Below are 21,270 nucleotides of genomic sequence, written 5' to 3' on the forward strand. Positions count from 1 at the left end.
AATTTATAAATTCCTCTTACCAGTTAATTTAACTCCAATAAGAAAAATAAGCTAAGGATATGAATAGCCCATTAGAGGAAATACATAGAATAATAAATTTATCAAAAATATTTCTCTTGGTGGGCCGGCCCCGTGGCTTAGCGGTTAAGTGCGCACGCTCCGCTGCTGGCGGCCCGGGTTCGGATCCCGGGCGCGCACCGACGCACCGCTCCTCCGGCCATGCGGAGGCCGTGTCCCACATACAGCAACTAGAAGGATGTGCAACTACGTCATACAACTATCTACTGGGGCTGTGGGGGAAAAATAAATAAATAAATAAAATCTTTAAAAAAAAAAAAAATATTTCTCTTGGGCCGGTCCTGTGGCTTAGCAGTTCAGTGTGCCTGCTCTGCTACTGGCGGCCCGGGTTCGGATCCCGGGCGTGCAGCCACGCACGGCTTCTCCGGCCATGCTGAGGCCGCGTCCCACATACAGCAACTAGAAGGATGTGCAACTATGACGTACAACTATCTACTGGGGCTTTGGGGAAAAAAAAAAGGAGGAGGATTAGCAATAGATGTTAGCTCAGAGCCGGTCTTCCTCAGCAAAAAGAGGAGGGTTAGCACGGATGTTAGCTCAGGGCTGATCTTCCTCACACACACACACACACAAACACACACACACACACACACACACACACAATTTCTCTTTACTAAAAATCAAATAAAAGCAAAATTATAACATATCTAATATCATTTTGACCTATAAGTTTGGCCAATATTTAAAAGAATAATGATACCCAGGGTTGGAACAACTTGGAGAAGTATTTTTTACACAATCCTAGTGGGACTGTAACACATAACATGTTTCTGAAGGCCTTGTATCAAAATTTAAAAATTTTAAATTATCATAGCCTTTAATCTTGTAAAGAATATTTTTCACACAGTCTATATTTGCAAAAACATTGGAAACAATCTAAAAATCTTTCAATAGATACAAGTAAAATAAATTATGATGATATATAAATAGAATTTGGAGAGACATTAAAAATGATAATATATACTAACTACATGGAGGAAGTGTCTAATACACTGAGAAATGAAAAAATGTAGATCACACAAGAATATATATAATGTGATCCTATTTTTGTAAAAATTATGCATATGTTGAAAAGACTAAATACTGAAATGTACAAAGAGAAGGAAGAACTTGCCCCATACACACACTCAAAAGAAATTTCCCTACTGCCTTATCTATAACAACACAGAGTACTATGTGTGTAGACCATGCTTCTGAAGACTTTGCAATTCAAAATCACATTATTTTCTATTAATTTCCACTTAGGAATAAAGGAAAAGCGTAGAGGATGTTTTTGAAAAATACACTGCATATTTTTATTTAAACCTTGCTTTTAATTTTTTTGACTTTCCGCTAAGGTTTCACAGAGTGCTCTCTTCTCAATCAACTACCCAGCATATCCTAGCAGTTGTCTGAGTTCCTTCTGAGCCTCTTGTAATATCTGCTTCTGTTCCAACAAGCACTGGCACCAACTAAGTACATGCTTGGGTGGCAGTGCTATAGTAAAGAGATTTTAACTGTAATAATAGTGACTGTTTAAAGTGGAGCAAATGTCCCAGAGCACACAAATAACAGTGTGATTTGTTCGCAGAATATTGACAAAATTTTCTATTTTTATTTACTTGCTCAAGTGACATCACCATGGGGAACAGATTATATATCACCACACATGACCGGATCAATGAACTTTTGTACTCTGTTATATTAAAGTCCATTGGTCTTTCTTGCACTTTGAATGAATCATTTATCCAGGCATGATTTTGTAACCTCGTACTTTGTTCTTTGGAAAAATACTAGTTCACTGAGTCATGCAGATCTTTTAAATGTTAATACATTTATTATGCTGTATCATATGACCACAATAATATCACCACTGGTCTCATCAGAAAAGCTTTAAGTATTGGGAAACAGATATAGGTTTTTGCCAAAATTCTAATTTTCGCTTGAAAGCTCATTTTCTCATTGGGCAACAAATATAGTCAGTTGTTTTCCTTGAAGCAACAGCTCACTCCAAACATTTTTTTTCAGTTACTTTATTGAGATCATAATGGTTTATAACATCGTGTAATTTCTGGTGTACATTATTATTTGTCAGTTTCTGAATAGACTTCATCGTGCTCACCACCAGTAGACTAATTTTTGTCCATCACTGTACCTATATGCCCCTTTACCCTTTTCACCCACCCCCAGCCCCCTTCCCCTCTGGTAACCACTAATCTGTTCTCTTTATCCATGTATTTGTTTATCTTCCACATATGAGTGAAATAATGCAGTATTTGTCCTTCTCTGTCTGGCTTATTTCGCTTAACATCATACCCTCAAGAACCATCCATGTTGTTGCAAATGGGACGATTTTGTCTTTTTACAGCTGAGTAGTGTTCCATTGTATATGCACACCACATCTTCTTAATCCATTCATCCATAGAAGGGCACCTGAGTTGCTTCCATGTCTTGGCTATTGTGAATAATGCTGCAATGAACATAGGAATGCATAAATCTCTTTCGATCACTGATTTCAAGTTCTTTGGATAAACACCCAGTAGTGGAATAGCTGGATTGTACGGTATTTCTATTTTTAATATTTTGAGACATTTTCATACTGTTTTCCATAGTGGCTGCACCAGTTTGCATTCCCACCAGCAGCGCATGAGGGTTCCCTTTTCTCCACATCCTCTCCGACATTTGTTATTTTTTGTTGTGATAATCATAGCCATTCTCTCCAGTGTAAGGTGATATCACATTGTAGTTTTGATTTGCATTTCCCTAATAATTAGTGATGTTGAACATCTTTTTATGTGTCTGTTGGTATATTTCCTTTGGAAAAATGTCTGTTCATATCCTCTGCCCATTTTCTTTCTTTTTTTTTTCGTGAGGAAGATTGGCTCTGAGCTAACATCTGTGCCCATCCTCCTCTATTTTGTACGTGGGATGTTGCCACAGCATGGCTTGACAAGCGGAGCATCGGTCTGTGCCCAGGATTCAAACCTGCGAACCCCGGGCCGCCGAAGTGGAGCGTGCAAACTTAACCACTGTGCCACCGGGCCGGCCCCTGGGAGTGCATTTTTTAATAGAGTGGATAGAGAAGGCTTTACTGAGCAGGTGAGGTTTGAGCCAAGACTCCATAATCAGATATTAGGCCCCATAATCTCCTCGACTCCATAATCAGACTCCTACTGGCGGATGCTCCTCTCTTTGGCTTATTTCCAGCATGTGACAACATCACTCCATCTGGTCACCAATTCCTCCCAGCAAGTCAACCTGCCTCCCTCTTTTATACCTGAGGTGATGGGAAGGAATGATACCTAGTCACAGCTTTTCCCTCCTCATTTGGGACTCTGAGAAGTGGCCTTAAATCTATGTTTCTCGTGGCAAAATTACAAAGAAGGAAGCCTACAAAAAATTCTTCTGACATGGAGCAAAGTGAATATCTCATGCTCTCTTTCCTTTATTTTTAACATAAATTAACTCTGGGGAATGGAACAGCCTGAACCTTGCAAAATCCACTTATCTTACTGAGTGTTTGACAAGGCCATCTTTCTTCTCAATGAATGAAGGATTCTTACATGGCCAATGGCTTAGAAAGATTTCACCCAAGAATGCTCTGGGCATACGAAGACTGTCTGTCTCATTTATCTCTGACTTCCCAATACTGTGCTTGGTATAGATGAGAAATGAATGAATGACTGGGGCAAGAACTAATGATGCTTGAAACCCAACTACTACCAGTATCATCCAATTCTGTCGTCCTGTCCACCTGAGTGTACCAAGTGCTGCCTATGCATTCTGCATCCTGCTGGAGTGGGCAGTTACCAGCATCACCCAATTTTTCAGTGCTGTCCACCTGAATGGAACAAGTGGTACCCTGCATCCTGCATAATGCCAGAGTAGGTAGCTGCCCCTTCATCTCTCCTGCTGGCCAGGTCTTGGGATTGCAAAGAACTCCAGCTAGTTCCTTGCTCTATCCTCTCCTTGTGGAGAGACACCTAAAGCATATCGTATTTATCCCACTTTGAGGAGAAAAAAAGTCATAGTCATTCTGAATAAGCTTTAGTACTGGATGTATTGCTTTTATAGAGGATTTAGAGATAATTTCCTAGGTCAGAAAGACATGGGTATGAGTATTATTGGGCAAAGTATTAATACAAAATGAAGCAGTTGAATCAAAGCTTCCCATATTTTATGAGTAGATGCAGAAATAGAATGGATCAGGGAGCTATTGGTCCAAATACATGTTTACAAATGGAAAAACTAAAGCCTGGAGAAGTCAACAAGTTTTAATTCTGACAAAGATAATCTGTTTATGGTTTCAAAATGATGATATGACTGTGTTCGGGGGTCCCCAAGAGCATGCTCAGGTTCAGTTATTAACTAGAAGGACTCACAGAACTCAGCAAGTTGTTATACTCATGGTTGCAGTTTATTGCAGTGAAAGGATACAGATTAAAATCAGTAATGGAGAAAGGCAAAGGCCAGGGTCCTGGAGACACCAGGAACAAGATTCCAGTTGTCGTCTCTCAGTAGAGGCATGCAAACAGTGCTTAATTCTCCCGGCAATGATGTGGGACAACACATGGAGTATTCCTAACAAGAAGCTCACCAGAGCCTTGGTGTCCAGGGTTTTTATTGGTGTTGGTCATATAGGCATGTCTGACTGCCCACTGGCTGACCTTAGTCTCCAGCCCCTCCAGAGGTCAAGCTGATATCATGTGGCCCAAGGCAAAAGTCACATTGTTAGCATAAACTATCTGGCTGGTCCAAGGCCATCAGGTAAAGAAATTCCAAGAGCTTAGGGGTTACCTCTCAAGAGCTGGGCAACAGTCCAACCTTTCTTTGGAAGGTACAAGGTTTAGAAAACCCAGACTTGCTGAGTTAATCCTTACTGCATAATGACCTACAATGCTTTTTTTATGCCACTGGGAAATTGGTTTTGTATTTTGTTTTTTTGTTTTTCTAGAAAAGCAATCCTGAAGAACACTGAGGTAATATCTATTTTCTCCTTCCTCATACACAAGCAATCATTTCTTTGTGTTCAACAGTTGGCCACATTCGCCAAATAGCATGAAGGAAGTTTATTTCTTTATCAGAAGTAGTTGATATCTCATTGGAAGTCATTATGAAAATGCAGTGGCCCCAATTAATGGCTCACCTCTCTCCACACCCTTTGCAATATTACTTTGCAGATCTTCTTATCAGAGGTGCAATCTATTCCCTGTCTCTTGAATTGAAGCTGGCTTTGTGACTTGCTTTGGCCACAAAGCTATAAAAACAATGATGTACTCAAGAAGCCTCAAATGTTCCTACTTGCTACTTTCTCTCAGAATCCTGTTGGAACGTGAGAGACCGAGAGTTGTCCCAACTGAGTCCCCACTAGACCAGCCTACAGCCAGCTGATGCCCAGATATGTGAGAGAGCCCAAATGAGATCAGCAGAGCTGCCTACCCAACCCCCAAAACTGACCACAGATGCACAAGTGAGACCAGCCAAGAGCAGAATAACCACTTGGCTGACCTGTAGACTCACGAGCTAGAGTAAATGTTTATTGTTTTAAGCCACTGAGTTTTAGGTGGTTTATTACACAGCAATATCTAACTGATGCAGTGGGGTGGTAAATGGAGGAACAAGATTACTTTTTGATATTAAAATGCATTAACACAAGTCAGATAACCGTCATGTCATATTTCCTCAATATACTGATATCAGCCAAACACCACTGATTCTAAGGAATGTGGCAGTGAAGCAACAACAATACTTGTTCTTTAGAAAAAAAGATTCTTGCATCATTTTACTTCTTTACTAGATTAAAAAAAATGTATTGTGGTAAGAATGCTTAACATGAGATCTAACCTCTTAACAGATCTTTAAATGTACCATACAGTATTGTTATCCATAGGCACAACATTGTACAGTAGATCTCTAGAATTTATTAATTTTGCATAACTGAAATTTTATACTTGTGATTAGCAATCTACTGGATCAACACATCAATTCAAGGAACGCTATTTTCTTCTAATACTTTTATGATTTCATTTATTTACATATAAATATTTTATCTATTTGGTATTTACCTTGGATATGGATCCATTTTTATTTTTTTCCTAGATACCATGTGTTAATAAGTCCATCTTTACTACATTGACTTAAGGTGTCATCTATATCATGCATAAAATTTCTGTATGTATTTGGGTGCATTTCTGAACTTTCCATTCTGTTCCATTGGTCTTTCTGTCTATTCATGCATCAATACCACACTTTCAATTATCGTGTTTTACGACATGTTTTATTATATAGTAGAGTCAATCCTCCTGCATTGATCCTCTTATTTATTTATTAATAGACAATTTTTTCAGGAAAGTTTTATATTTACCAAAAACTGAGCAGATAGTTCAGAGTTCCCATATCTTCCCCCACAACTACACAGTTTCACCTATTATTAACATCTTACATTAATTAATATGGTTCATCTGTTATAATTAATGAACCAGTATTAGTGTATTATTAACTAAAGTCCATAGTTTATTCAGATTTCTTTAGTTTTACCAAACGTCCTTTTTCTGTTCCAGGATTCCATCCAGAATACCATGTTACATTTAGCCCTCATGTCTCCTCCTTAGGCTCTGCTACAGACTGAATGTGTCCCTGCAAAATTCATGTGCTGAAACCTAATCCCCAATGTGATGGTATTTGAAGGTGGGGACTTGGGGAGAGGATTAGGCCAGGAGGACAGAGCCCTCATGCACGAAATTAGCGCCCGTATAAAACAGACCTCAGAGAACTCCCTTGCTCCTTCCATCAAGTAAGAACACAGTGAGAAGACGGTTGTCTATGAAGCAGGAAGCAAGTTCTCCCCAGACACCAATCTGCTGGCGCCTTGATCTGAGACTTCCCAGTCTCTAGAACTAAGAGAAATAGATGTTTAAGCCAGTAAATGTTGTTGTTAATGGGTTCAGCAGCTTGAATGGACGAAGATAAACTCTTCTCGGCTATGACAGTATCTCAGGTTTTCCTTAATTTTTATGACTCTGACAGTTTTGAGGAGTACTAGTCAGGTATTTTGTAGGATGCTCCTCTATTGGCATTTGTCTGATGTTTTTCTCATGATTAGACTAGGGTACGGATTTTTGGGAGAAGACATCAGAGGTAAAGTGACATGTTCATCATATCATATCAAGGGTAGTATATTAGTTTCCTAGGGCTGTCGTAACAAAGTATCACAAACTCAGTGGCATAAAACAACATAAATTTGTTCTTTCACGGTTCTGGAGGCTGGAAGTCTGAAGTTCAGGTGTTGGCAAGGCCATGCTGCATCTGAAACCTAGAGAGGGAATCCTTCCTTGCTTCTTCTTAGCTTCTGGTGGTTTGCCTGGTTTCCCTGGCTTGCAGCTGCAGCACTTCAATCTCTGCCTCCATCGTTACATGACAGTCTCCCCTCGTGTCTATTCCTCTGCACCTCTTCTCACAAGGACACTAGTCATATTGCATCAGGGCCAACCCTACTCCAATATGGCCTCATCTTAACTAATTACCTCTGCAACCACCCAGTTTCCAAATAAAGTCACATTCTGAGGTCCTGGGAAGGTTATGATTTTGGGGAGGATACTATTCAACTCAGTACTGGTACATACTATCAACATAATTTACCACTGTTGATGTTGACCTTGATCATCTGGCTGACGCAGTGTTTATCAGGTCTCTCCACCTTAAAGTGACTCTTTTTCTTTCTTTCCCTCCATACTGTACTCTTTGGAAGGAAATCACTATGAGCAGCCCACAGTTAAGGAGTGGCAAGTTATGCTCCCCTACATTTAGGGTAGAAAAATTTATTTATATATTAAGATAATTTACTTGGAATTCTTCTGCATGGGAGACTTGTCTCTTCTCATTTATTAATTTAGTCAATCACTCCAGTACACATGTATAGTCATATCAGAATTGTTAACTTGAACCCCTGTGGAAAATAACTTTACTGGCATAGAACTTAGGTGCACTTCCTTTTGCTTTAAATCTTACCAACACCATTAGTTTCCAAAGTTACTTAGGTCAGCACCTCTTTCCCCCACCCTCTTCAGTGAGGTTGTTTCACACATTTACAAAGATATAGTTTGGTTCTCTTGTCACAGTCTGCGATCTTTCTTGCAATCCCCCAACCTCCTAAATGATTTTTTAAAAATTTACCTGCACTAAGGTAAAATTGTATAGGTTTTGAAAAACACTTAATGTCATGTATCCACCATTACATGTAATACAGAATAGTTTTACCACCCTAAAATCCCTTGTATTGCATTTATTCATCCTCTCCACCTCAAACCCCTGGCAACCACTGATATTTTTACTGTCTCTATAGTTTATCTTTTCCAGAATATCATATGGTTGGAATCATACAGTATGTAGTCTTTTCAGACTGACTTCTTTCACTTAGCAACATGCATTTAGGGTTCCTCCATGTATTTTTGTGACTTGAGAGCTCATTTCTTTCTATTGCTGACTAATATTCCATTGTATAAATGGACTACAGTTAGTTTATCCATTCACCTTTGGGTGGACATCCTGGTTGTTTCTAGTTTTTTGGTGATTATGAATAAGGCTGATATAAACATTCATGTGCAGGTTTTTGTATGGACATAAGTTTTCAATTCAGTTGGGTAAATATCTAGGAACGTGATTGCTAGATCATATGGTAAGACTACGTTTAGCTTTGTAAGAAACTGTTTTCCAAAGTAACTGTACCATTTTGCATTCTCACCAGCAATGAATGAGAATTCCTGTTGCTCTGTGTCCTTGTCAGCTTTTGACATTGTCAGTTTTTTGGATTTTAGTCATTCTAATAGGTGTGTAGTGGCATCTTGTTTTAATTTGCAATTCTGAGATGACATATGATGTCAAGCATCTTTTTATATGCTTATTTGCCATCTTTTTTGGTGGAGTGTCTATTCAGATCTTTTGCCCACTTATTAATCAGGTTGTTTGTTTTCTTATTGTTGAGTTTTAAAAGCACATCTAGCACCCAGATCTTGGTTTCTAAATACTATTCTCTGCTAAAAGGAGCCAGAACTCCTTGGAAAAGTGGTTGATTACAGGGCTGGGGCAGAGAAAATATAAGATAAGCCTGAAGCATCTTTTGGTACTAGAAAGTAAGGTAATGCTCAAAAAAAGGTGAGGGCCAGTCTAAAGGGCAGAGAAGCCTATATGACGGAGGCCCTCAATGGGCAACACTGGAACAATTTGAGCAACAAAATAAATAATAGTATTAGATAATAACCTATGGAATAAAATAAATATCCATGAGTCCATATTGGTAATATATAAATAAGTAAAGAAATAAATGAGGGAGAAGAGACAGCTCTTCCTTAAAGAATAATTCTTTTTTGTTTTTTAATTTTATTTATTTATTTATTTTTCCCCCAAAGCCCCAGTAGATAGTTGTATGTCATAGTTGCACATTCTTCTAGTTGTTGTATGTGGGATGTGGCCTCAGCATGGCCAGAGAAGCAGTGCGTCGGTGCGCGCCCGGGATCCGAACCCAGGCCGCCAGCATTGGAGCGCACGCACCTAACCGCTAAGCCACGGGGCTGGCCAGAATAATTCTAATTAAGTAATATAAAAGATATAAGAGAAATAGAAAATCGGGCCGGCCCCGTGGCTTAGTGGTTAGGTGCTCGCACTCCGCTGCTGGTGACCCGGGTTCGGATCCCGGGCGCGCACCGACATACCGTTTCTCTGGCCATGCTGAGGCCGCGTCCCACATACAGCAACTATCTACTGGGGCTTTGGGGGAAAAAATAAATAAATAAATAAAATTATTTAAAAAAAAAAAAAAGAAATAGAAAATCACCATTAGAACGTCACAATAACAACCATTGCAGGCAAGATCCACCAATGGATGCTAAAATCAGTGACTGAAAATTTGAAGAGAAATTTGCACAGTCATAAAGTATCTCTCCCAATATATTTATTAATTACAAAGATAAAAATAGTAACCTCACAGTGCAAAAACCCCATAGACTCCACCTAAATTAAGTGATCGAGGTTTACATCACCAGTAATAAGACATATTGACACCTTATACTGCTGATATGATATATTGAGAAGGGCACATCACTTCTGTTGTATTCTTGCCAAAAATGCATGACCTCAATCTACTCACAAGGAAATGTCAGACGACCCAAATTGAGGAACATTCTGTAAAGTAACCAACCAACACTCCTCAAAATGTCAGGATCAGAAAGACAAGTAAGGACGGAGGAACTGTCACAGATTGTAGGAGACAAAGGAGACAAGACAAGTAAATGCAGTGTGGGATGAGGGATTAGATCCTGGACCAAGCAAACAAATGAACAAACACCCCAAAAAACAAGAGGACATTAGTGGAAGAATTGGTGAAATCAAATTTGTAGTTTAGTATTATACCAATTCTCTAACCGTACCAATTGTATTTTACCAATTCTTAGTTTTGATAATTGTACCATAGTTATGTATGAGGCAAACACTAGTGAAGACTAAGTATATAGGAACTCTGTACCATTTTTGCAATTTTTCTGTAAGCCTAAAATTATTTCAAAATAAAAAGTTAAAAATAATCTGGATATGCACCTTTTATGTGTCATTCATATAAAAATATCTTCCTCAGGGCTGGCCCGGTGGCGCAGTGGTTAAGTTCGTGCACTCTGTTTTGGCAGCCTGGGGTTTGCAGGTTCGGATTCCGGGTGCGGACCTACACACCACTCATCAGACCATGCTGTGGGGATGTCCCATATACAAGGTGGAGGAAGACTGGCACACATGTTAGCTCAGGGCCAATCTTCCTCACCAAAAAAAAAAACCCAATCTTCCTCTTCTGGCATTTTGGTTGACCAGATGCATCTCCAAGCCGGTGCCTTAGCTGCACCTTCCAAGGGCCATTTCTTCTATTGCTCTGTCAGGTCTGCAGCCTCTGGATGGTGAGGTATACATTAGGATTAGTGGATTCCATGATCATTTGCCCACTACTGCATCTCCTTTGCTAAAAAGTGGGTCGCTTGGGGGCTGGCCTGGTGGTGCAGCAGTTAAGTGTGCGCGCTCCACTTCAGCGGCCCGGGGTTCACAGGTTCGGATCCCAGGCACGCACCAACACACCGCCTGTCAAGCCATGCTGTGGCGGCGTCCCACATAAAGTAGAGGAAGATGGGCACAGATGTTAGCCCAGGGCCAGTATTCCTCAGCAAAAAAAAAGAAGAAGATTGGCATTGGATTAGTTAGCTCAGGGTTAAATCTTCCTCACCAAAAAAAAAAAGAAGAAAAAGTGGGTCGCTTGGCAAGAGGTGAGGTTATGTGGTAGATCAAACACTCTTGAGCCTTTAGACAGTGGTGCTGGCTGAGGCCATGTAGGCAGCAGAGGCAAACCCATGCCCATAATATATGTTGTGTTGATTTCACTCAAAATAAATTGCTCCCCTTTCAGAGTGGAAGGAGTTTGATGTTATCAACTTGTTACCAAGTGGCTGGCTGGTCTCCCTGAGGAAGAGTACCATGTGGCGGATTCAATGTTGGTTTATGTTGCAGTAGGTTGGACATTCAGCAGTGGCAGTAGCTATATCAGCCTCAGTGAGTGAGTGCCAATGCTGGTGGGCCTGTTATTAGCCTCTATCCCTCCTATCATCGTGCCAGCACTGGGGTGCTCACTGACAGAGGTTGGCCGATGACAAGTGGCTGAATCATGCTATCTGCTTCGTTAGTCTCTTCCATGGTAGATGCTCTCTGGTGGTCATTGACATGTGATACATCTGATATAAAGATCTCACTTTGTGCCTCCTCCCATAGATCCATCTACAGGCCTCTTCTCCAAACCTACTTGACTCTGATTTTCCAATATTTCTCTTCATAGACTCTTGACCAACCAGCCAAGCCATTCACCATTGCCCATGAACGCATACATATTCTTCTCTTGGGCCACTTTTCTTTCTACAATAGCGGATGACCCAGTGCATGACCTGGAGCTCTGCCAATTGGGAGGATTTCAGGGCCACCCCTAAGTGGGGCTGCAGTGCAGCAGCAGTCCATTTTCAGCTTACACCCTTCTACTAAGCCAACCCACCCATGAACCAAGCTTGAACTTTTTCCTCATCAGCTGATCATAAGTTCCCCCATATGGCCATGGGTGTGAGCTGAGGAAGAGGTGCTGGCCAAGCAGTGGTGGGTGGCATGGAGGTCTGGACCACCTACTCACGCAGCTTACTTTGCCCTCTGGCCCTGCTGGTGCCCAGTTTTGTTTGTTCCCCTTTCATCTAGAAAGTGAATGTTTTGGACCCACCTGACTTTATGACTTGGTGGGTCTGATAGAATGCAGTTCATGATGGCCAGCTCTGGGCACATGGTCGCTTGATGTCTTGTGGTCACACTCACCACCTTAACTGGGACCCAGTAGTAGGCCAGGGGCAGTGTTTTGAATAGTGTATAGCTATCTGTTGCAGACATCTTGGCCCTCCTCCAAACCTTAGGGATCTACATTGTGGTTCATCTTTTAGGGTTTGCCACAAACTCTACCTGGCATCTCTCCCCCAACCATAGATACCTCTAGTACCATTAGCTACACGTGGTTAATGGCTACCACATTGGGAAATGCAGATACAGAACGTTTCCATCAGTGCAGAAAGTTGTATTGGATAGTGCCACGTCTAGATCTAACAGTTTACAAGAAATACAGAGATTAGAGAAATATATTAAACAATACCACAAGGATGCAATCATTCAAATACAGAATGTAGAAAATTGTATAGAACAAGTGACACAATTTCTTTTAAAAAAAAAAAAATTTTTTTTTTGCTGGGAAAGATTCGCCCTGAGCTAACATCTGTTGCCAACCTTCCTCTTTTTTTTTTTTTTTCTTTTTCCTCCCAAAAGCCCCCGTACATAGTTGTATATTCTAGTTGTATGTCCTTCTAGTTCTTCTATGTGAGCCACACCACAGCATGGCTACTGACAGACGAATGGTGTGGTTCTGCTCCTGGGACAGAACCCAAGCCACTGAAGCAGAGCACACTGAACTAAGCCATCAGGGCTGGCTCGTGACGCAGTTTCTTTAACAAATAAATGGCATGGGAAAAAAGAGGGAGAGAGAAACTGTTGTAGATTAAAAGAGACTTATGAAACACATTAACCAAATGCATTGTGTGGACCTTCACTTGCTCTTGATTTGAACTAACCAAATGCAAAATAGCCGTTTTTTGAGACAAGTCAGTTAAACAACGCATTGAGAGTGGAAGTACAAACTCATTCAAATGTGGTTGGGGAGAAGGACCCAAGTAAGAGTTTGTATTCCTGATTCTATTGGGAAGAAAAATAAACCTAGAAATAGCTTTATCTCAGTGATGTTAGCAACATGCTTCTTCAAATCTGCAATGGGAGGAAAATTGAGCTTGGAATAGCTTCAAGAGCAGCAGCCACATCATTTCAGGATGGTCCTGAGACCTGCCCAGTGGGAGATTGGAGATGAAAAGGATGCAACAGTCTTTTCCTTCATTAATCTGGTGAACTGCTGCTCATTCTTAACTCTCCTCTTCCACGGAGACTTCCTGGCTTGCCTCACTGCCCTACTCCATCCCATCCCTAAAGAGTCTCCCTGCACTTCCCTCCTCATAGCCCTAATCACAGCCTACTCTAACTGTGACACTGGAGCTGAGACTTGCAGGGTGAGAAAGAGCCAGCCAGGTGGAAAATCTGGAGACTGCTCCAGGCTGAGGGTGCCAAGGCCCAGATCTGGCTGGAGCTTAGGGTATTCAGGAACTGAAGGGGAAACTGGAGCTTGGGGGCCAAAGAGGAGATTGGAAGGAAGCTGGGTATATGGAGAGGTCAGCGGGAACCGGCAGGACCTTTAAGGCCATGACAAAGACTGTGCGTTTGTTTCAAGGACCATGAGAAGCTATCGCGGAGCTTTAAGCCAGGGAGTGGCCGCTATCCTATTTCCTTTTGTGTCAGATAAGCCTCACCTCTCTTTTAGGAGCACTGACCCTGGCGCCCACAGAAGTATCTGACTCAGCAAGGTCTGGCAGGGCCACCTTAAGGCCGCACCTCCTTAAGCAGGCCCCACCCCCGGCATAGCCAATAGGCTGGTGCGTCCACTTGGCCTCCCATCTCAGTGCCTTCACTGCTCGAGCAGCTGCCAGCCATGGCCTCCCTGCTCCGGACTGCGACCTGGGGGCTGTTCCCCTGGAGGGGCTACTGCTCCAGGGGGACGCAGGTAGGCAGGAGTGGGGGAGCCCCCTGGAGGGTGGAGCCTGATGCCAAGTTCCCACCGAGCTCGGTGGTGGAGCACCGTGCGAACTTGACCTTGAGCAGAGGATCACTGGGCTCACCCTGTGTCAAGTGTGGGTGTTGAGTGAGATGGGCCGAGGCCCCCAAAGCTGCCTCAAGTGGGGCTGCAGGGTGTCAAATGAAAGGTTTGTGGGCTCCAGGGTGCCCCTTTGGGGCTCCTGAGTACATACACGTTTTGAAAGAATGCCTGGGAGCCACAGACCTGGGTTCTAGGCCAGGCTCTGTCATCTTGACTTGCTGGCCTTCATTCCCAACTGTAAAATGGGAAGAAATCCCCAGAAGGGCTCCAAGAGACCTACAAGCCCCTGGCCAAGGTGGGGGCCTGGTGGGGGGGCGCGCCTCAGCGGAGGGGCAGTGGAAGTTTGTCCTTCCTGTCCCTCCTTTATCAAGCTGTGTGGCCCCTCAAGTGCCTGGGGTTGTGCTGGCTGGCCTTGGAGGAAGGACAGAGATGAGTAACCTTTCCAAGCCACTAAGGCAGGGCTGGCTACTTCATGGAACCCTATTGACATCCCTTTTGTAAAGTGGATCTGGTTTTATTTTCATCTGGGTGACGGGTTTTCTGAAGTGAAACATTGACCCCAATGGTTCTGTTTGGAAAGAGGCATTCCTGTAGAGCGGGCTTGTTCTAGTGGGTTCACTGGCAAGGCCTAGCTGTGCTGGCCCTGAGGGGTGTCAGTGGGGGGCAGGGGAGGCCAGAGGTGCTAACAGCGCCTCTCTCACTCCAGCTCCCATCCCTCCTGCCTGCCACAGGCCAGGGCTGGTGGTGTCTTTGAGTGACCCTGGCAATGTGTTTCTCCCCTATAGGGTGAACTCAGCAAGGACTTTGTGGAGGCTCTGAAAGCAGTTGTGGGAAGCCCCCACGTGTCCACCGCTGCTGTGGTCCGAGAGCAGCACGGGCATGACGAATCGGTGCACAGGTGTGGGGGTCCCCCTCCTGGGTCAGAGCCCCTGACCCCTGAGGGCCGTGGGATGTCTTCTTCACTACCATCTGTTTTAGGGTGCTCTGGCATTTCCTGCCTCACCTCCACATCCAGCCAGAAGGGTGTTCTCTGCCCCTCTGCCAGTGTGTAGTCTCAGGCCCTGAAACACTTTCAGCCTCCTTGAAACACGAGCAGGGCCAGAGGGTACCACACTCCCCTAAATTGCTGAGGGTCTGGTTTTAGGTGCCAACCTCCGGACGCCGTGGTGTGGCCCCAGAATGTGGAGCAGGTCAGCCGGCTGGCAGCCCTGTGCTACGGCCAAGGCGTGCCCATCATCCCATTTGGCACAGGCACCGGGCTTGAGGGTGGAGTCTGTGCTGTGCAGGTATGGTGGCCCCCTCCCCCAGCCAGGGTCTGGTCCCATCACACTTGTCACATTTGCGGCTGCCTCCTCCACCACACACAGCTTGGTCAGCCAGCTCCAGCACTCCTTACTTGCCATCCCAGGGCTCTGGTCTGGCTGCTGGGAGGTCGGCTGTGACAGGGGGTCCTGGGGGCTGTGGCCTGGGAGGAAACAAAGGTCAGCCGGCCCTGGGCACCCCTGCTGCCAGGGCGGTGTCTGCATCAACCTGACCCACATGGACCGAATCCTGGAGCTGAATGCAGAAGACTTCTCTGTGGTAGTGGAGCCTGGCGTGACACGCAGAGCTCTCAACACCCACTTGCGGGACAGCGGCCTCTGGTTTCCTGTGGGTAGGCTAGGACTCAAGGTCATTCCCTGGGGGCCTGAGGGCTTCCTGGTGGCAGGGCTGTTTCTGGGGCTTGAAGGGAACGCTCTGCCTCTGGGTGCCCACCCCAGGCTGCTTTCTGTCTGCACTCTGCCCTCCAGACCCAGGCGCAGATGCCTCTCTCTGTGGCATGGCTGCCACTGGGGCCTCAGGCACCAACACGGTGCGCTACGGTACCATGCGGGACAATGTGCTGAACTTGGAGGTGGTTCTGCCTGACGGGCGGCTGCTTCACACCGCGGGCCCAGGCCGTCACTTCCGGTGAGCTCCCTCTACCATTTCTGCCATTTCCCTAACCTCCTGGATAGGCGGGCCAGGCTTCTGAGGGTTCAGAGACTCTATCAGGTGGGCCAAGGCTGAAGGTACTGGGGTTTGTTCTTCCTGCACGAGGCCAATTTGGACCGTGCCAGGGAATGTCTGCCTTGACGGCAGTCTGGGCCAACGCGGCCAGCCCAGAACTCGGGCTCAGATCCCCACCTGGCAGGGGCCTGGGGGACAGTTCCCCCACTTCCAGCTCCAGGCTTCTGGCCAGAAATCTGTTGTCACATGGCCTGGGCACTCACCAAGCTTGTGTGTCCTTTGGACCCAGGAAGAGTGCAGCCGGCTACAACCTCACTGGGCTCTTCGTGGGCTCTGAGGGGACACTGGGCCTTATCACAGCTGCCACCCTGCGCCTGCACCCTGCCCCTGAGGCCACAGTGGCCGCCACCTGTGCATTCCCCAGTGTCCAGGCGGCTGTGGACAGCACCGTACACATCCTCCAAGCTGCAGTGCCTGTGGCCCGCATTGGTGAGCTGGGGACTGGGCAGTCTAGGTGGGCTCCCCAGAAGAGGCCCCCTTTGAAGGCCAGGCCTCACCTCACCTGCCCTCTCCTTGGTCCCAGAGTTCCTGGATGATGTCTCGATGGATGCCTGCAACAGGCACAGCAAGCTGAGCTGCCCCGTGGCACCCACACTCTTCCTCGAGTTCCACGGCTCCGAGAGGGCCCTGGAGGAGCAGCTGCAGCGGGCAGGTGTGCTGTGGGGCAGCTGGGGGAGCGGGGGAACAATGGGCTGCCCCACAGTAGGGCCCACTGTCAATCCCCTGCCCCCGCAGAGGAGATCACCCAGCACAATGGAGCCTCCCACTTCTCCTGGGCCAAGGGGGCTGAGGAGCGCAGCCGGCTCTGGGCAGCACGGCACAACGCCTGGTACGCAGTCCAGGCCCTGCGGCCGGGCTGCAAGGTGAGCCGGGCCAGGGTGGAGGTGGGACTGGTGGCTCAGCCCATGGACCCTTTCCTCAGCCTACAACTCTACTGTCCAGAGCAGTAGGCTGAGGCCCACTGCAACAGCACTATCCCTGCACCCCCCACCTGTTTCTCAGACACTGTCTAGAGGGAAAGCACAGTCGTCTGCCAAATCTTTGAGGGAACCCCTGCCGTAAGCCAGGCCCGGGGCACAGAGACGGATCAGGCACAGCATGGTGCTCTTAGGAGTCGTGAACACAGTGGGAAGGCCTCCTGGAGGAAGAGATGATGAAGTGGAAGGTGTTAGCCTACAGGAAGGGGGAGACTGGGCTCCAGGCAGCACATGCAAAGGCTCAGTAGTGGGGGTGCTGGGGGAATCTGCCCATAGCCTGGGGTGGGGAGCAAGGTGAGAGCTGTGGAAGCCTCTGCTGGCAACACCTGGAGAACACACCCAGCCAATTGTCGTTGTATGGGGGAAACTGAGCCTAGAGAAGAGCAGGCACGTTTCTGTGAGGTTGAGCCCCCTCAGCCCTGTTCTTAGCGTTGACCATAGTGACCACTTACCTCTGGGCAGGCAGGGAATGAGGGGTGAACCTCGCGAACCTCACAGGCCTGCCCCCGACCCAGGGCTATTCCACCGACGTGTGTGTGCCCATCTCTCGGCTGCCGGAGATCCTGGTGCAGACCACAGAGGACCTGAAGGCCTCAGGACTCACAGGTTTGGCCTGCCCACTGCTGGTGGGGTGGGAGGGGGGAGGGCTGGGCTGAGGGAGGCAACTCCGTCCTCTGGGCCCTCAGGAGCCATTGTTGGGCATGTGGGCGATGGCAATTTCCACTGCGCCCTGCTGATAGACCCGGATGACCCTGAGGAGCTCCACAGAGCCAAGACCTTTGCAGAACAGCTGGGCAGGTCAGAGCAAAGCCCGGGGTGGGGAGGCGGGGGCAGAGCTGAGGGAGGTGGGAGCAGCACCTTGCTGAGGCTCTCTTTTCCACTGCCTCCCAGGAGGGCACTGGCACTCCATGGGACGTGCACTGGGGAACACGGCATTGGGCTGGGCAAGCGGCAGCTGTTGCAGGAGGAGGTGGGCGCCGTGGGTATGGAGACCATGCGGCAGCTCAAGGCCGCACTGGATCCCCGAGGCCTCATGAATCCAGGCAAGGTGCTGTGAGGCTGCAAGCAGCGGGCCCACAAGCCCCCAGAAAATGGAACCTCCTGTTCTGGAACCTTTCTTCATGCCACAGCACAGCTCTGCCTTTACCCAGACCCTGCAGGGGTCTTTGCCTCCCTTCTGCCCCCAGTGGACCTCCCCACTGCTGGGGGCTGGGGGACAAAGCTTGAGGACTCAGCACCCTTAGCTCTACTCCACCTGCCTGGTGACAGAAACACTCCTTTCCTGGTATGGGAAGGGACCTCCCACTCTACATTGATAGGTCTTCTCCTTGGGGCCCCCAAAATAAACCTGAACCCCATTTCCAGCTGTCTGGAGACAAGCAGGCAGCACCTGTGAATGGCCTCTCGTGCCTGCCCTCCCAACCTCCTCCAGGTTCTTTGTCCTCTGTCCCTTCGGGCCTGCCCTCTGACTTGTTGCAGCCTGAGGAGGGGACGGTACTCAGGCTACAGGAGGAAGGTTGCTTTCAGGAACCCAGGTCCCTATCCCAGCTGCTCCTCCTGTAGGAACCCCAGGGCTTGAGGACCTGCCCATGGCCAACATCACTTAGGACAGACTCCCACTCAGCCTGAACTGGGCCTTAGAACATTCTGATCATGTTCTTCAAGCAGCTGCTACCAATCACTGAAAATGAAGATGAAGTTATTCTCCTTGTACCATGCCTTTCCATGGTGTGATGTATTTACTAACACCTTTTTTGTTCTCAAAGTCAGGATCTGTCACCCTGGGGCCTGCCCCTGCCTTGGGATACCTGGCCCGGGCTACTCGGCAGTCGTTCGCCCTAAGCCCACGAGAGGGCACCCGACACCATAAAGCTCAGACACCACAGCCCCTACTCTGGGCAGGAGCCCCCAGCACTCACCTGTCTGGGGCCTACAGCTCTCATCCCTGGGCTCCCCAATTCCCAGGGAGGGGGAGGGGCATGGCATCCTGGAAGCCAGTCTCTAAGCTCGCCACCCCCTTGCAGGTCCTAGGAGCCTATCGTGCGGGCCCATCTCCCTCACCCCCTGGTGTTGGCCCCTCAGGAAAGGTGCTGAGAGGAGGCAGCAGCACCCTCCATCTTGCCTCATCTCCACTCTCCCAGGCCACCTCTGAGCTCCTTCCCTGCCTCTACCCCTCAGCCCCTCCTCACCTCTCCTGCTCAGCTGTTCAGGCCCTAGGCAGAGGCAGCTCAGGGACTCTCAGTCCTACTTGAGGAGTTTTTGGAACCCTCCTCTGTGCTGAGCCCAGAGTTCGCTCCTCTGTGACATTTCTGTTCCCAGGCTGCCCTGGATGGGAACAGTAGCTGTGCCAAGAGGTGGTGTGGGGCAAGTCTCATTGGCCATCTTCCCAACCCACTCATCTAACGTCTACAGCGGCGCACACTCCATGGAGACATAGCTCACCAGTCCCCTCCCCTTCCTTCCGCACAGGCTGCCTGCCTGCCTGCCGCCCCGCAGCCCTCCCAGGGGACCCCTCCCAGGGGAGCATTCTGCAGTGGCAGGTTTCTCCCTTACTTTTCCCTGATGTGCCCCCCAGTGCCTGGCAACTAGTAGGTGCTCAGTGAATGGCCATTTCCCCACAATTTTTTATTAAGAAAAATTTCAAACTTACAGAAGAGTTGAAAGAACAAGTATCCTGTTCACTGAAATACCAGCCGCTGAAGATTCAACAATGAATATTTTTGCCTTATTTGCTTTGTGTATTTTTGGGGAACGATTTGGAACTGAGTTACACACTTCTTGACATCATTCACCTATATAATTCAGCATCTATCTCCTAAGAATAAGGACATTCTCCTAAAAACCTCAACACCATTAAATAACTACTAAATGAATGGTCTTAGTGAGGTGCTCCTGTCCTAGAAGCTCCCCAAAGTGTGCTGGGCCCTTAGCAGAGGGAGTGGGTGGAACCCACCTCCCAGCTCCTCCTTTCCTCCCCTCCCAGAAAGGCAGTGCTTGGGAGAGCTGTCTAGATGGAGGACAACAGATACTAGTTCCACCTGGGAAGCCTGGACAACCCCGGTCCCACCCCCACCCCAGGAGTTGGCAATCTGGGTCTGAAGTTGGAGGACGTGGCAGCCAACAGAGGGCTGCAGTGTGCCAGGTGGAAGTGGAAGTCGCTGGGGGTGGGGATAAGTACCAGCCCCAGGAGCCTAGAATAGCACCCAGCGTGGGCTCCAGCCCTGCCCGACCTGGCCCACGACCACTCAGCTCACCCAGGGTGCTGCCAAGGCTACTAGGCCTAAGCCACCAAGGTGGGCACACAGGCCTGTCTGCAGGCCCAGGGGTCAGGTAAGGAGATTGCCTTCAGGGCCAGCTTTGCTGGAGGAATTAAATATAGAACAGGGAGACACAGTTGCCAGGCAGAAGCAGGAGGTGCTGTGAATAGAACAGAGCTCTTTGCAGTGACAAAGCTACAAGGGAGCCTGTTATGCACGTGCCAGGAGCTTCTGGACAGATTCTCTGACCCTCACGGTGACCTCTGAGCTGCGTGACTTTGTCCCCACTTCACATGGGAAGAATCTGAAGTTTAGATGAAGTCGTTTCCCCAAGATCATTCTGCCAAGAAGTAGAGGCCATGTTCTTGCCACCACGGCGATCGCCGGTCCCTGGGGACTCCACCTCAGGTGGACGTGACGCTAAGGCCCAGGCTCAGACCCACAAACTCTTCTTTAGTATTTCTCTGAACATGCCAAGTGTGCCTGTGCCTTGGCTCACGTTTGTCCACCGCCCTGCAATGCCTTGCAGAGTTGGTGCTTCAGGAAGCGTCTGACGAAAAATGACTGCAGAGCCAGGGTCTGGTGGGATTATAAAGCTCACAGAGACAACAGCACACTGGAGGCCTGA

General features: G+C 47.2%; 1 protein-coding gene across 3 annotated transcripts; it reads left to right on the forward strand.

The window, feature by feature from the left end:
- Positions 1-14,149: 14,149 nt before the first annotated feature.
- Positions 14,150-20,113, forward strand: LDHD (lactate dehydrogenase D). Of its 3 annotated transcripts, XM_004437111.3 has the most exons (11): positions 14,150-14,266; positions 15,145-15,257; positions 15,504-15,645; positions 15,872-16,013; positions 16,150-16,309; positions 16,638-16,837; positions 16,932-17,060; positions 17,144-17,271; positions 17,901-17,991; positions 18,072-18,183; positions 18,277-18,670. In XM_004437111.3, the coding sequence occupies exons 1-11, from the start codon at positions 14,195-14,197 to the stop codon at positions 18,440-18,442; spliced, it is 1,455 nt and encodes a 484-aa protein (XP_004437168.1). In that variant the 5' UTR covers positions 14,150-14,194; the 3' UTR covers positions 18,443-18,670. The 3 variants fall into 3 exon arrangements, with proteins under 3 accessions (XP_004437168.1, XP_087276057.1, XP_087276056.1); XM_087419931.1 differs by lacking the exon at positions 18,277-18,670 and adding an exon at positions 19,705-20,113 and having other exon boundaries at positions 15,504-16,013; XM_087419930.1 differs by having other exon boundaries at positions 15,504-16,013.
- The last annotated feature ends 1,157 nt before the right edge of the window (positions 20,114-21,270 follow it).

The sequence above is a fragment of the Ceratotherium simum genome, chromosome 30 (assembly GCF_057802395.1).
Source record: "Ceratotherium simum simum isolate JZ-2026a chromosome 30, ASM5780239v1, whole genome shotgun sequence".
In the NCBI taxonomy this organism is placed as follows: Eukaryota; Metazoa; Chordata; class Mammalia; order Perissodactyla; family Rhinocerotidae; genus Ceratotherium; species Ceratotherium simum.

What these genes read in the sequence shown, in the direction of transcription:
- LDHD (XM_087419930.1), top strand. An exon ending in GAAGGCCTCAGGACTCACAG is followed by an intron (nt 17,992 to 18,071) that starts GTTTGGCCTGCC and finishes CTGGGCCCTCAG; the next exon opens with GAGCCATTGTTGGGCATGTG. An exon ending in TTTGCAGAACAGCTGGGCAG is followed by an intron (nt 18,184 to 18,276) that starts GTCAGAGCAAAG and finishes ACTGCCTCCCAG; the next exon opens with GAGGGCACTGGCACTCCATG.